Below are 17205 nucleotides of genomic sequence, written 5' to 3' on the forward strand. Positions count from 1 at the left end.
GTTGTCAGGCTTGACACCACTCATTTCTCATTGCCACGAAGCGTCTACTCTTGGCTCTGGCGGCTGAAGGAGATCGTGGTGTGTCAAACGTGCTAGGCTTGTCCTCTGCTAGGAGGTCATGGTGCGTCAGGTGTCAGGCTTGCTACCACTTATTTCCTATTGCCATAGTGTGTCAGTCTGCGGCTCTAGAAGTTGATAGGGATCGTGGCATGTCAGGTCGAGGGTAAGGCGGGCCTTAGTGCATGGGATGCGTCGTTGCGTGTCGGGCTTCCTGACTCACACCCTTTGAGTGTGTCGTCTTGTGAATCTGGAGAGTTTGTGCCCGGGAGTATTCAGCAGTCTGCGCGCTGCTGGGAGCCTCGCCCGGTGTCTTATAGTAAGTCCTGGTGGGTCGCTAAGCCTTGAGACATTCTCATTGGCTCCTCTGAACCCGACTCCATAAGATCTTCCCAAATAGGTTCGTCGTTCCAGGCTCAGCATGTAGTCGTCCAGCTTGGACTCTTAGCTCACTGAGGGGTCTTGTCCTTGGCCCAGAGCCCTTGGGCTTGGCTTCCTTAGGCCTAGAGCTATCGGATCCGGCCTCTTTGGGCCCGGGCCCTTCGGGGATGCACCTCTCCCTCTCAGTACCCCGCAAATTCCTATCGCGTGTGCGTGGTGGGAATTCATTATTCCTTTAATTATGCCGCTGCCCGTTTGGTTTCTAACACTTCAAGTTCCAGAGGCCAATCATCGTTGATGGGGCGCCTTTCTTCTTCTCCCGAGGTTTGATAGGACGCGTGGGCGTCCCTCCCTTTGCATCCCGGGATCTTATTGGCCCGTGCCCCTCACTTTCCTGACACGACGCCTTGCAGCCCTACCGTCGCTCTAGAAACTGTGTGCCGCGTGGCACTTCAAGATGATGCTTTTGTCAGAGCCGCTTCATTTCCCTCACACTCTTAATCCCGTTTCCATTATATAAGGCTCTTGCTCTCATATCTTCCCCACCATTCCCTCCTGCTTTCTTCTCCCGTGTTTCTGTTGTTCTCGCTCTCTTCCTCTCTAGCAGTCGTGTTTCCCTTCCTTCTCTTCTTTCGGTCGTTGTTCCTCCGTCGTCGCTTACTACTGCGATGGCTCCTAAAGTTGACTCTGTGCCTCCATATTTCGAGGGGAAACACCGGGTTTCTTTCGTTTTTGGCGATGACCTCATAGCATTTTGTTCCAAGTACAAGATTCCTCATACCGTTGTTATGGAGATTCCTTGGGGCGAGCATGCAGTGAATCCCGATGGCACGACAACGAGGGTTGCTCTCTTCCAGCTGATATTCGCCAATGGTCTCTGTCTCCTTTTCTGTCGTCCGATTCGCGAGGTTTTGCATTACCTTGGGCTAGCCCCGTCGCAACTCCACCCCAATGTGTGGCGTCTCTTGATATCCAGCTTTATCATCTTCCGGATGATACTTAGCAAGACTCCCGAAGAATACCTCGACCTGACGGCTCAGGAAGTCTTGTTTGCCTATCACCTAGTCTACCGTCCGGGAAGCATCGTCAATTTCCAGGCCCAGTCCTCCGGCGACAATATTGCCTCGCTTGAGTGACGTCATTCAAGTATAAAGGAGTGGTGTCGAAAGTTTTTCTTTGTATCGAGTTCGGACCGGGAATTTCCCGAGGGGGAGGCCGCCCATAGGGGGTTCCCTATTCAGGTATGTTGGGGATTTCCCCTTTCTGCGAAGAGCTTGGAAATTACCCTAACCTGAGGGAAGATGCTCAATTGGAGCTAGTGACAGCTTGGGTGCGGGTCCATCCTAACTAGTCGTAGACCGACCTGGTTCGGTCTGACGAGAATATCCGTGACTACCTATCTACGTATGACTGTTCGTACGCCGTCAGGAGGAATTTCTTGGGCAGCATTCCTCCCCCCAGATTTGGCCCTCTTCCCGTAAGCACGCTTTGAGCTCTTTTGGTTGCCAGGCAAAACGACTGAGGGTACGCCACGATTCACCTCCACAATGTGGTGAGGCCGAGGTTCTTTTTCTTTTGGCGATCAAGCCAAAGAATCGGGAAGCCGACCCCAACCGCCTCGGGGCCAGGGGTTCATGCGGAAGGAGATTCCAGTTCCTTCGACATGGGAAGTACATCCTTCCCCGGCGGCTCAGGCCCTGTTGCCGGGCCCTCCCAACGAGCTCTCGGTCGGCTCCTTTCGATCCCTTTCTGGACCCGTTGCTTCCTTCCACGGAAGAGTTGGATGCCTGCGATCTTCAGGCCGCCTTTTTTGCTTCTCTGTAGCATTCCTTGCTCCATTCGCCTAACACATTTGAGCCATTTACCTCTTTCGAGGATACGTTGAAGGAGGAAGTAGCCTGTCAACCTCCTGAGACAAGGCATACTCCTTCCCCAGATTCAAGCCATAGGGATGGTAGCGGGGGTGGGACGTCTCTAGGGACCGGGTCGCGGGGGACAAAGTTGAGCTCCTCCCATGCCTCAAGAAGCGTCTACTTGCGACTCTTGCGGCTAAAGGAGATCGTGGTGTGTCAGTCGTGCTAGGCTTGTCCTCTGCTGAGGGGTCGTGGTGCGTCAGGTGTCAAGCTTGCTACCACTTATTTCCTGCTACCACAATGTGTCAGTCCGTGGCTCTGGCGACTGACAGGGATCGTGGCATGTCAGGTCGTGGGTAAGGCGGGCCTTAGTGCATGGGATGCGTCGTCGCGTGCCAGGCTTCCTGACTCACACCTTTTGAGTGCGTCGTCCTGTGAATATGGAGAGTCTGTGCCTGGACGTATTCAATAGTCTGCGCGTTGCTGGGTGTCTCGCCTGGCATCCTATAAGGTCTCGGTGGGCTGCTGAGCCCCGACACGTTCTCATCGGCTCCTCCAAACCCGAACCCAAAAGATCTTCCCAGATGGGTTCGTTGTTCTGGACTCAGCACGTAGTCGTTCGGCTCAAACTCTTAGCTCACGGAAGGGTCTTGTCCTTGGCCCGGAGCCCTTGGGCTTGGCCTCCTCAGGCCTGGAGCTCCCGGATCCGACCTTTTTGAGCCCGGGCCCTTCAGGGATGGGCCTCTCCCTTTCAATATTATATGTAAATGCAAATTAATATTGCCTAGTACGTACGTGCAATATATATAGAAGAAGGGACATGTAATATATAAGCAGCGAAAGTCGTCAAAATATGGATACTATATATATATAGTACGTGGCATGCATCATTCACATCTTTTTATAGCATGCTTTATCGATCTTATGTGGTGGTGACGTTTTTTGTGGTGATCCTATTTCAGCTACTTATTCCAATTTTTAATTTACTAATTAATTTGTTTGCCTCCATCTAATCTTCTCTCGTTAGAATTAAAGGCCAGGAGAGATACATGAGTAGAAACCAATGCTTTTTATATATAGTACATTAATATTAATTAACTAGTAATGTTATATACCACACTTTCATCTTATTTTGATCATACTAAATAATATATGACATATTTATCAAGATTAGATAATAAAAAAATATGTAATAAATAATCATTTAATGTTAATAAATATGACACATCTTACTTAGTGAGATAGTAGTATATTGTCTATAATTTTCCGTAATTAGCAATTCATGTTGATGTAATTATTTTCTATGGAAAGAAAAACAAAAATTTAATTTGACTATAATTACTAATTCTATATATTTTGTGTTGATATGAGAACATGGACAAGGTTGGAGGCAAGGTTGGAGGCAAGAAACGCGTTGATGACCCATAGATATATATATATATATATATATGAATAATGATATACATCATATTTTCATCTTATTTTAATTATATTAAATTGTATGTGACATAAAGTAGTATGTGGCATATTTATCACTATTAGATGATAAAGAAGTATGCAATAAATATTTATTTAATGATGATAAATATGTCACATCTTACTTAATAAAATGTAAATAAAATGATAATATAGTGTATAAAATTTATATATATATATATATATGTTTGTGTGGATGCGCGCATGCATCATGCATGTAGCTAGAATTGTGCCAATAATAAAAGAGTAATGCTATATACAGTCGTGGAATGCGCAAACGCCGTACAGTCGCTTTAAAAAAGAGTGGGGTCTACTATTAAAAAATTAATTTTTTTTCATGTGGGTCCCATATTTATTCATTTTTTTCAAAGTAACTACACGACACTTGCACACTCACGACTGTAAGTATCATTTCTCATAATAAAATAGAATTAAAATGTTACATTAATGGAGGCTAGCTAGCTAGGGAGTACATGCATGCATAGGTGCGCGCAATCTGCGTGAGTTATCATGAACTCGGCGGTGGCATCTTTAAAAAATTACTTATTTACGATTAGTTAATTCTAATAAAATAATTATTTATAATTAAAATTAATTATAAATAATTATTTAATTACAATAAATTAATCACAAAAATCTATTTTCCTTGTAATATTTACTCTTTAATGCGAACTTGTATTTGTGATTATATTTATCATGGTCAACGCACATGACTGGATCATCATCATCCGATCATCGAAGGATGCAATATTATCTAATTTTGATTGTTCATTTACAGTCAGAATCTTTTCAGTATCGATCCTCCCAGTTAAACTGAATTCTATAATCCTAAATTAACGGCCTCCCGGATCAAACTATATTATACAGTACCTATATATTTTTATAATTATTAGATTGCACAATATATGCTATACTTAGGCCCATATAATTAAGGATGTAGATAACGTATTGTTCCGTCACAAATAAGGAGCTATCAATAAAAAAAAGTTAACTTCATTTTCTCTGAAAAATACTATATCTAGTACTTATTATCATACCATGTTGCAGTATTGGAGGGATCGATTCCATTTGAATGGTAATTGTTTTCTTTGTCTTTTGATTGGATATATATTTCTGCCACTTTTGATGTGTAAGTTGTGCCTTTCTACATGTTAGTCATGAAGGCCATTATAAAATGGGGTGTTTATTGAGTGAAAAGTTATCCTCTGCATTCTCAAAATTGGCCGAATGCTCTGATCAGGTCTTGACGATGATAAAGCAGATCTTCATCTCTGTCCTAACACTGTCCTTTTCACCCTCAAGAACGCCTACAACGACGGCTATGGCAACCCTTTCTAAGGTTTACTCTCCCGCTTCCTCCCCCCCCCCCAAACTCCAAAAGTACCCTCTACTAGTCTTCCCCTCCTCCATCCCCATTCTCCTTGTCTACTTCCGCTCAGACCCTGACTCGGCCGCCTCATTCCCAGATCCTCTACGACGTGATGTCCGAGGACCAGCACCTGGAGTCCAAGCTCCAAGACCGCGTTTCTAAAATCTAAACTCCTCGACGAGGCCCCATTTCGATGTACCTACATGGCCGGTATAATAATTATTAGGTGTGTGTGTGTGTGATCACAAGTACTTATAAATTAAACGACGATGATCAGGTTAAAATGCCACACACCGATAAAGACATCATGATGATCAGAGTCTCAATTAGCACGGTTACGTATAAGTAGGGAGGAAAGTATGTACAACTGTACTGTACGTGTTCTTAGGGGAGAACACAGGTGTTTTTGTCCCCTTCTAAACAGGTTTGAGACTAATTAATTATAAGCAATTAATTATTTAATTATTAGCAACTGCTATTATATATATAATTAGATGAATATTAATGAACGACTGTTTCGTGCGTAAGTATATATATAATAATTCTCAGCTTGTCCATAAAATATATATTTCCCAGCCATATATGCCACTAGCTGATCAATCGATTTGGCAACTTATAAATTCATGACCTCATCAAAAAGGGCGAAAATTTAGATTACAACTTGTATATATATTAACACTTTGCTATTACTTATTTTTTGAAATGAAACAGTAGCTACAATCGAATATGACACAACGATGTAAATATTTATTATATATATATATATATATATATATATACTCAATTAATTTATATTCCTTATTTTGGTTTTTGACAAACAATATGCATTTATCACAGGAGGAACCGATCATGTAGAACCTCTCTAGCTAGCTGCTACCTGGCTATTGCAAATTAAAGTACATTTAATAACCAATTCAAATTATTAATTATAAATTTGATCAAGGCAACGACAATTTCTTAAACTAGAGACCAGCCGTGTAAGGCACGTTGGTAGCCGGCAACCAAGAACCGCCACCGATGAAGTTTGCGACGGTGAATTGGGCAGCTGTGGATGCACTAGTAATGACATGATAACCAGGCCAATTGACCCTATTGGCGGTCGAGGAGCCAGGCCCTGTGTTGGCATACTCCCCATAGTACAATGTCTTGAGGGCAAAATCACCGCTCCATTCCATCCATCCAGCAGGGTCAATCAAACTGTCTAGGTACGTTTTCATGAAAACTGTGCGTGAATACTTCTGCCATGGCCTCCCTAGGTATGTATTGACAGAGCTTTGGGAAGATTTTAAATCAGAAGCAGCCGTGACTCTGCTAGCGTGAATGGAAATCCCAGTGTTTTGGTTAGGATCTGTCCTTCCTTGTGCAGTGATAGTATTGGTCTTGTTTGGAGGATAACGTGCGTAAATGTTGCAGTTTTGCAGAACAACAGCCGCATTGCCAAAGATAAAGTCCACCGTGCCATATATGTCACATTCCCTATAGAATTGCCTCTCGGAATGCACATAGAGAGTGTCTTGATACCCTTCAAAGCTGCACTTGTAAAATACTGAGAGATCGGACCCTGAACGCAGAGCCACGGCCTGATGATTTGCTGCTCCGGCAGTATTCTGGAATGTCATATCTCGGGCGATGAATCTGTCTCCCACCACAGCTGCAAGTTCCAAACAAACATTTCTTTTATGTCAAACCAATGATACATCTTAATTAAATTTAGCCCAAAATCTTGATTAGACAAAGCAATCTATGATGGCCACCTTTAAGATAACTGCACTTGATCTTAAGCCACAAAAATCAAACCTTGAAACTTTCTCCAGGCGGGCCATACCTAAAGACTTGTACCAATTTTTTAATGATGTATATGCTTTCCTTTCTTCAAATTAGCAAATTAATGGAGCCCTATTGGTTGCCAAAGGACCATCCAAGATTAATTTGTAGATACAGACTGTCGGGTCCATGAGCTACAGAGAGGTTCAAACTGGGTTAATCTTGTCATTTGCTAGATGACATGCATGGCAAGACACGTCTTCGACTTTTTTGACCAATTAGAGACGTACAGCACTTGCATATACATCAATCTATTGCAGGTAATTTTGATCTTCGAAGAAATACTTAAAACCCAGCCATAAAAAATTCTACTCATCGTTCTCATTTACTAATTTTAAATGATTAAAAATTATAAACTGTTGACTTCCATGAAGAAAAATCTGCAGGGTAATAATCAATAAATTAAAGCTGCCGTCTTTTTACGAAGAAATACCTCTTGTCCTGTGCAACCAACTATATATGCACCAATAGGTATTATTTTAAGAAAAATGATTTAGTCGTGAATTTATAAATTGACAGGATTTGATATGGTATATATATTAGATTATAAAATTATTTTTATTATAAAATAGTTCTAACGAATCATATAAAATCATGTCAATTTATAAATTTATTTTTGTGAGATATTTTTATGACTGTAATACTTCTCATTATTTTAAAACATTGATGTCATATATAATTCCAATATGTTCAACTCCAAAAATGATCGAATCGTGTAAATTTATAAAAAAAAGTAATACTATTTTAAGATCGCTGTTTATGTGACTTAATTTGATTTAGAAGATAAAAATTTAAAATTCAAATCTTACCAATTAAATTTTATTATTTATATGACGTGAGTGATATGCTTTACACATCAACTCAAAAAATAGAATAACTCTACAAAATATGATCAAAACTATATATACGTAGATCATGAAATCATGGTCCCCATTCTTTAATTAAGTACTCCTTAAATTCTAAAATCTATTTTCATGGTGACATTAAATGAAATTTCCTTCTGTCCAATCTAGAAATCCGAAGGTGATCATAATACCCAAAATAAAACAAAATAATTATGATAAGAAACCAATCCTAGCAAGATACAGCTACCTAAACAAGCTGTACATGAAGACCTCGCGAATATATATCAGAGTTCTGAAAGGATCATTCATCGTCGACAAATAATATTTTAGCATCTCAAATTCAGATTATTCCACAAATCATGCTCTCACGTACAGCTTAATTCCTTATTATCCACTCATGATGAAGAACCCATGCCAGTTGTGTTACGTATATATGCCGAATTCAATTTCAAATGAGAAATGATACTTGCAGTCGTGAGTATGCAAGCGTCGTGCAGTCGTTTTAAAAAAAATAAATAAATATGAGACTCACATGAAAAAAAAATTAATTTTTTAATAATAGACCCCATTCTTTTTCAAAACGACTGTACAACGTTTACGCATTTCATAACTATACGTAGCCTTACTCTTTCAAATAGGTCAGTTAACAGTACAGCAAAAAATCGTATTACAAGAATTTCGGGTTTAATTAGTAGTGATCCCGAAAAACCACTGCTTAATTTCTTGCGTGAGTTACTTAATTTCATCATCTTTTTGAACGTATCTAGTTCCACATCTTTCGTCTCTCTCGTAGAGATTCTCTAAATTAATATTTTAAGTGATACCCAATTAGCTTTAAACTATATAATTTTTCATGACCAGGAAGAATCCAAATTATCCAGCACACAACTTCTAATTAATTAATTACAGAAGTAAATTAATTGAATTTGCTTACCAACAGTGGCTGAGTTGAAAGTTGTAGAACCTCCGCCAACACTTTTGCTCCCTGTGACTATGGTCTTTCCCATGCCATCTCCCACCAACATAATGTTGTTCAGATTGATCTGAACGTTTTCTTTGTACGTCCCTTGCTTCACGTATATCACATACCTCCCACTTCCCGATCGCTTCGACGCTGCGGTTATTGCCTCCTGTATCGTCTGATAATTCCCCGACCCATCTTTGGCCACCACGATGTTGGCCTGGGATGCCGGCGAAGAAGATTGCAGGAGTTTCCGGTCCCCGCCCTTGACCCAAGTTGGGAACCCATCTTTATACTGTGGCTCCGAATACGGAACATTGTTGGTAGCCAAAACGTTGCTGATTAACTTGGAAACATTGTTGGACATCAAGGGAAAGATATAGTCGGAGACCCCAAGCTCAAGGAACCCGGCTCGGCACGTCTCGAGGTTGGTCAGAGCAGTGCTGAGCCACGTTTGAGCATCAGTTTCAGTGCACTTGGTGCCAGGGTCTACAGTATTGTTAAGCCGGAGAATGGTGTGCTCATAGAGCTCAAGACAATCATTCCATGCAGCCTTTTCGAGAGCGTTCCGGCACTTGGTGCCTAGTGAAAGCACGTTGCTTTTGGCTTTGAGGGTACGTTCTAGGGCTAGTTGCTTGGAAATCTTGAGGAAATCGGACTTTTGATGTATGGGGATCATGTGGCCGGGCTTATGGGTTAAGAAATACTCACACGGCTGAGGGTGTGGGGTTTGGCTGCACCATTTTTTCACATCTTCTGAAGAGTAGCAAAAAATTGTTGGACAGAGAAAAAGAGGCAAAAACAAAAGTGTCACGAATAGTAGTCGAAGTGCCATAATATTCATGTTGGCCTTTCGATAGGTGATATAATTTGGGACAATATCGAGAGGGATTTTGGGGGTTTGTGTAGGCTTCATGTCCCCCAAAGGGCTACTTATATAGAAGAGGAATCAGTCGTTGAAATAAGTTGGGTTACTATATGAATCGATCGGTCCGTGGCATTATTGATCACAACCTCGACTAATTTGTTATTAATTCCCGTATTAATCTTTTCCCTATTTTTAAAAAAATAATAATAATTCCTTATATTTTTTAAACGTCACGTTAATTATAGCACGCAACATTAATTAATTAATTAGGGGGAGGGGGGCATTCTTAATTTTCAGTAGATCCGAAAATTCTTTCTGCCAGCGTTTCCTCTAGCTAGCTACCTGATCTTATCATGTGGTCTTATATATCCCAATTAATTAATTTTAATTAATTTGTTTACCCTCATCCGTGGGACTTGCATGTACCAATTTTAGTTACAAATAGTTATTTTGTTGAAATTAACTGATCGTAAATAAGTAGTTTTTTTATAGTGTTAATTAATTTTTATGAGCTGAAATAACATCTGCCGACATGATGCAACTTCTTATAGCACCTCCGTACAGTACTATATTGATTTGCAATTAATATTGTTGATGTTATTTTCTATAAAATAAAAAATAAATAATTTTGACTCTAACTTTATATATGTTGACCTGAGAATTATGTGACAATTATATGGTTGGAGGCCGCATGAAACAGCTTGCTGATGACCCATAGATATACACGCAACAATGAATAGCTAGCGTGCCGGATTAGGATGTATATATGTTATCAATAGATGGAGGAAGTGCAGCTTTAATTATATATATATATATATGAATTACTGCAGTCCTGGTCAACATGCATGATCAGTACTACTGGATTTTCATCCGGTATGTAATGCAATATTATATATAGATTATTCATTTATATTTCTCATTATCTCCCTAGTTGAACTGAATTCTATAATCATAAATTATGATTAAGATAAACTCCTTTATTCTCGTTAGGATTATTTAAGATTTCTTTAATTTCGATAAACTGAACTTATTACCAAAATAATTTCTTAATTCCTAGCCAAGTACTTATTTTATACATTATTGGAATATATATTGTATAATATATATATATATATATAGTCCAATATTATTGCATGGCCATTAATACTAGGTCTAGATCAGACGTATTTATTATCATGAACTAATTATAACGAAAGCTGGACGACTTTTGGATTCATGAATCGGAAAAGATCGCGGTATTTTCCCCCAAATTAATTAAAACATGAGTTTAAAGCTGAAACTCTTTGACAATTTGCAATTTCTAGAATTATCTGATCTATATATATATATATATACTAGTCAATATATATCACATCAAATTAAACCACCCACTGATGATCATGATGCGCGTCTAAACTATATATATATGGTTGTAAAGGCTCTAATTTTCCATTGAACTTTCGTATGTTGAAATGCATGGGTGGCTTTGGTCCATGGCAAAATCCAGATCGATTTCATTCCCTTAGGTTAATTAAGACTCATAGACAAGTAATAAGAATGGAGGTGCGCGCATGATGATCATGAATTAGTACTTTTATATTGATATTTTTATATTTTTATATACAGATACAGGTCTGCAACTCTACCTGCCTATTCCTTTTTATTTTCTTTGACTAAGAGCTTTGTATAATTATACATTCACTTTTACTTTGTTTTTTTAAATGATACAAATTAAGGAAAAAAAAAAACTCAAATTCCTTGGTAATGTTTATTAATGAAGACTCGATCGATGATCCTTAATTTGGTCTAGCTTGCCAGGCATGAGGCCCACGTACAAACTCCAACGTACTCATGACAGTAATTGAGACGATTAATCCTACAAAGCAAACGGTCAAGTCAGCACATGGACATGCAATATTCCTTAATTCGGACTGTGTGTACTGTATATATATATATATATATATAGGTATCCCATGAGATCAGCACAGAAAATAATCAGATAATACTGTTTGCTATATATATTGTATCTTCATTTTATACGTACCGTACGTACGTAGATAAAATATTCCTCTTATAAGAGCTGCTGCATATATGCCGCGTCACGCAATATCACATAGTGTACATGATTATTCCATTTGGATGGTAATTGTTTGCTTTCTTTTTGACTGAATATGCATCGATCTTCGTCATTTTTTATGTGCAGGTTGTGCTTTTCTTTTTAATATATGTATAGTTCATGAGACTTGACGTTAATATTATATATAAATAAGCCGCCTGTCAGGTGAGTGATGAATTATCGTCTGCATTAATCTGCTCATTATTAGGATATTGTCGATAGCTAGCGTACGTACGTGCTTATTTGGTCTCACCTTATTGGTAATGTCTTCAAGTTTAGGTTGACTTATTGAGCTGATTTCATAGGCGAAGTTTAATGTAAAACTATAGGCTTATTTTATTATTAGATGTCACCAGTTATAAACAACCATCATATTATATGAGCTAGGTTAAATTAATGCCACACACGGATAAAGACATATTATATATAGTGATCGATAAGGAATGTACGTACAATTCGGGATGACACGATACTGATCATGATGTATTAATTAATTGGATTTTGAAAACCTTAACCTTGTTTTAATAATACGTTTTTCTTTTTCTTTTTTGTTTTGTAATCAAATTCAAACTCCCATTAATGGTACGTACGTTATACGTAGTTATTGCTTAATTTAAAGAAAATTAGCTATATATAGCTTGATACCATGATCTACATCCCTCAAAATTGCAGTGCCTAATTCTTTGTCATGCACTTTAATTTTAGACACAATTTATTTAAGGACAGATAATTAATTAAGTTAATCCTTTTTGAACAACGCTAACTGCATGGATCGAGACACAGATTTAATAAGTAATTCATGAATCAATCTAAAAGTTATTAATTTTATAAGATATATATATTATAATATACTTATAATAAAGAACATGATCATGATCTGGCAATAATTGAAATTAAACTTCAAACTTGAACACCGGAAGTACTCCTTTTAAATTCTCCAACAGAAGTTGTGTCTTCTCTTTTTAGTAGGAACAGAGTTTTTGTCTTTGACATGATCATATATCATGAATTAGTTATTAATTCTCTAGTCATGTCTTCCTTCGTACTTTCCTAGCTAGTTGTCACTTCCTTATTAGTGCTTATATAAATATATATATATATATATATATATATATATTATATTCCTCAATCTCTACAATTATTTCTAAATTGTCGGTTTTAAAAATTAAAAAAAAAATGATGATCATGAAATGATCTAGTCATGTAGGTATATATAATTGTCAAAGAAAATCCTAAATACGTAGCTTTGATAGTTAGATCTACATGTGGCTGCAACGTACGTGTTCTAATTAATTAATTTGTGGCTAAAAATTGTCCAAAACATATATATATATATATAGACACACATACACACTATATATGTTTGCTTTATATTAATAGACTAGATAAAAAAGTTGATCTATTTTTATCAAAATGAGCTTGACCATTTCTAATTTTGCTAACTCATTAAATAAAAATGCGGCCATGCAACCTAACTAGAATTCCACTTGTCAACGCTGTTTGATTAGTAATAATATGTATGCATTACGTTATCTTAATATATATTTGAAAATCAGGTGACCAAACCTAGCTAGCTAGGGCTTGCTTGCGTTGGAGCATACATGCATGACTCGTTTATGTTCTGCATGCAACATTTGAATATAATTTCAACCTCCCCCCAAATTAAACTCAAAGAAAGAAAAAAAAAAAAGAAGAGAAAATAATTAACTGAAGTACTAATCCTTTACGTTGTCTTGAAGAATATAAATTGAAATGCTCGAAACGTCATCGGTCAACAAAAGAATGTATGCTCTAGAATTTTGTCCAGATGGAACTCGATCGGCCCTTGCATGCAGGTTTATCTCGTGCATGCAAACCATTTCAATATTAATCCAACACCTTTTACCTACCAAAAAATTCTCTGATCTTTCTCAAAGAAAAAAAAAAAATCATCTAATTTTATATACGTATACATGATGTATATATAAGGTGTGGTTCTGACCGGACTGTCAAAGAACGCCCAATTCCATGCATGCATGCCTAATCTATCTCATATATATAAAACTACAGAAGCCAGAATGAAAAGGTCAAACAAAATTAATGTCACTTAATTAGGATATAATATATATTAGTATAAGATTCTTATAAAAAAACAAAAATAAGTTGGAATATGAAATAAAAAATCAAGTAATTATAATTTTTGTAGGGATAGGCGCTAGTTATATATATATATATATATATATATATATATATATATTTATAATATATTACAATCAAAGAAAATGATGTTCGATAAAATTATATGTCTATTTACACATAATTAATATTGCCAGTGGGAAACCTTAATCGGCTTGGTTGAACATAAGGCCGAACCACTTGGCAATGATACTGGAAAATAATAACTAATTCCATTGAAAATTCGACTTAAGGGCATGAATAATCAGCAATTATTCGTGTCTATCTGATTAGCCATTCGGCTATTGGCCATTCGATTGTGTGTAATTCTACGCATGCATAATCCTTAATTTTCTATAACTAAAATACGGTTGCCCAAATGACTAGTACGAAAAATTAGTCATGCTAAAATAAAGCTAATTGTCACTATCTTATCTTATCATGAAGCTAGATGTGATTTTTTAATTTGTGTGGATAAAATATATGGAAAATTATAGTATGACTTTCAAATTATATGTCTACTCATATTTTTTTATTTTTTTAAATGGATAAGGAAGTGACTATTAGTGAATTTATATTTATATTTTATATTTTTGTAATGATTAAGAATGTTTAAAAAATGTTTAAAACAAAAACAAAAACACTCATTTACATTAGTGTACATATTTGGGTGCACATTTGGTGTGCACCCTCGCATTGTCCAAAATATATATAGTAATGATAATTGAACACAATAATAGCTCCAAAAATATTCACATCCAATATCGTCTTTCAGTCTCCTCAACTATATATATATTAACGACTGTACGTATAATTAACAAATATGGAAATTCACTGCTATCTGACGTTAGTTTTGACCCGAAGACAGCTTTGACGTAACGGAAACAGACATTATCATTAAAAGCAAGAAAAAGAAGAGGAAAGTTAAAAAACATCATCGCTGATCTGATGATCACATGGTTAATACTGTTATATATACGACCATGAGTACGTACCTTTCGTCTTATTGACTGCTATTAAAACTAGAGACATTAACTTAAGTTTGGTTTGGACTTTGGACTTTAAACCAATATTCGAGAATCAAAACCATGGATGCATGCAGGCTAGCTAGGTAGCTCACCAACAACTAAATTTTGTGTTTTGACTTTTGAATCTAACGCTTGATCTTGAAGTACTTCCTTGGTTTACGTTTCCCGGCCAGGCCGCCAGATCAACCCCCCACCCACTACGTAGGATGGCATGAAAAATCAGCTTTCATAATGCCTATCAACAGCAATATGGATTCTTCAAAAGTTCACACTTTAATTATAAATATATATATAAAATAAGCTTTTGAAATTAGTTGGCAATTTTGTTGGTTGGAAATATATATCATATCTGGTACGTACGTATGATATCTATATAAAATAATCTTATACAATCATTTTAGTAACTAAACCCTTATGGATATTTTTTTTTTCAAAAAAGAATAATGCTAAACAATATTACAAATCGATCTATCTATGGCTACACGGTAGAGGCACGGGTTATTAAGTTAAATTCTCTCTTAATAAGTATGTTCAACAAAATATTTAATTAAAAAATAAAAATAACACGAGGAGTCAAGACTTAAGTTGAAATATTTTCTGATACTATGGGAAATAGATGAATTTAACTCTTAATTTATTCTAGCAAAGGGAATAAGAAGATCATTAATCTAAAGGCAGTGAGTTGGGCTTTGGTTTTTGGGCCTCTTGGATTGAGCACAAACAAACCGTACCAAGAAAAAGCCTACATCCAACCCAAACCGAATGTCAGAAATTATGCATGACCCAATGGTAAGTTGCAAAGCTATTTCTCGCTTTCTTTTGTTCCAAAGTAATGAATCAAATTCTCTCTATATTGGTTTTTATTTTCATCAGTTTATTCTTTTATTAGAATTCGAATGAAAGTCCTATATTAGAAATAATGCCGGCTGGCCCAATATAAGACATTCTCACTTACTTTGAAGCCCAGCAGCCCAATTCAGGCTTTTCGAACTTTAGCATCTACCCATGTTTAGCCCACGATGTTGTAAATTGAAACAATTTTTCTAGGTATAGGCGGTTTTGTACACCAATCACGTACAAGTGGTTAGGCGGACTATTTTGTCAGATGTCATTAAAAATAATAATAAAAACAAATTAAAAACATAGAGAATAGAAAGAAGAAGACGACTTCGGTTTCATCTTCATTCCTCAACATAACGCAGGCCACTTAATCTTCAGATCCCTTCATCTCTCCCAAATCTATTTCTCTAATCTTTGGCAAAGACTCTATGGAGAACTATTGTTCATTATCAAATCAAATAGTGGGTGAGAGAATGGCCAAAGAACTAATAGATTTGAATTGGATACTCATAGGCGTGACAATTTGAAAGCTACACATTATGGATTAATATCTCATATGGGAAAAAAAGTTGTTAAGCACCTCTAATGTTTGAAGTAAGAAAAAAATTACACACAATCCTTTTTATATAGGGGTTTTAATAGTAAATTGTGCATCTATAATTACTTTCCCATTTATAGCCGACTTTTGCCCTTTGTAACCATGTCTTGTATTTCTTTCTGATGGTAAAATACATAATACATATAAATTGATGAAAATGAAGGAATAGCTAGGGGAAGAGTCTGGGCAACAAAGGTGGAGACCTCGTCCATGTACTTGTCGGGCTTTCCAGAGTGCAAGATCTTCGTATATCCACTCATCTCAAAGTTGGGACTGTCCTTAAATTTCTTGAACCAGTAGTACATGACCACGCATACTATCAGGTGTTGTAGACGGAGTTCGAGGCTGTGACCGCCGTGTGGAACAGACGCCCGAGACTTTTTGAACCAGCCTCACTCACCTCTTAATCTGTCCACCGACATCTTGATGATGGGGTCAACGGATATTCTCGATGAAAAGGAGCGAAATAGCACAAAGACTTTGAGCTTGAAAGGTTTATGCGTGAAACTGCCTTCAAGTTCAAGTACAATTTTTCCATTGCATTTCATCTCCTGCCTCTTCAACGCGTACCGTTTCGTTAATTCAACTGGCATTTCATGTCATATTTCGTGCACGGTTATAATCTCATGCCTTGTCTTTAAATTAAAGTAAAAAATAAGAATATGGATACAAATAAAGGACGCGCCAGGTAGGGGTCGAACCTACGACTTTCTGCTTAGGAAACAGACGCTCTATCCACTGAGCTACAGGCGCAATTCTTTGCTTTTTAGTCTATACTCTATAGTATTAAGTATTTTAACGGTTTCCACAATTTTTACATCAGAAATCCAAATAAAATGATCTTTAAAAGAAAATT

At 37.1% G+C, this 17205-nt stretch overlaps 1 protein-coding gene and 1 non-coding gene across 2 annotated transcripts; both read right to left on the bottom strand.

Moving 5' to 3' along the window:
• Positions 1–5804: 5804 nt before the first annotated feature.
• Positions 5805–9667, bottom strand: LOC109015670 (pectinesterase 2). Its single transcript, XM_018998137.2, has 2 exons — positions 8740–9667; positions 5805–6787 (listed from the first exon to the last, which is right to left on the bottom strand). Exons 1-2 carry the CDS (start codon positions 9608–9610, stop codon positions 6099–6101), a joined length of 1560 nt encoding a protein of 519 aa, XP_018853682.1. The 5' UTR covers positions 9611–9667; the 3' UTR covers positions 5805–6098.
• A 7362-nt stretch (positions 9668–17029) lies between these two features.
• TRNAR-CCU lies at positions 17030–17102 on the bottom strand. Its single transcript has one exon. It is a non-coding gene; the product is annotated as a tRNA-Arg (tRNA).
• Between the last annotated feature and the right edge of the window lie 103 nt (positions 17103–17205).

The sequence above is a fragment of the Juglans regia genome, chromosome 14 (assembly GCF_001411555.2).
Source record: "Juglans regia cultivar Chandler chromosome 14, Walnut 2.0, whole genome shotgun sequence".
NCBI classification, from domain to species: Eukaryota; Viridiplantae; Streptophyta; class Magnoliopsida; order Fagales; family Juglandaceae; genus Juglans; species Juglans regia.

Excerpts from the sequence above, each read along its gene's own strand:
- LOC109015670 (XM_018998137.2), bottom strand. The coding sequence starts at position 9,610 with ATGAATATTATGGCACTTCGACTACTATTCGTGACACTTTTGTTTTTG. Across the intron at positions 6,788-8,739 it reads TTTCAACTCAGCCACTGTTG|CTGTGGTGGGAGACAGATTC; the intron begins GTAAGCAAATTC and ends TGGAACTTGCAG.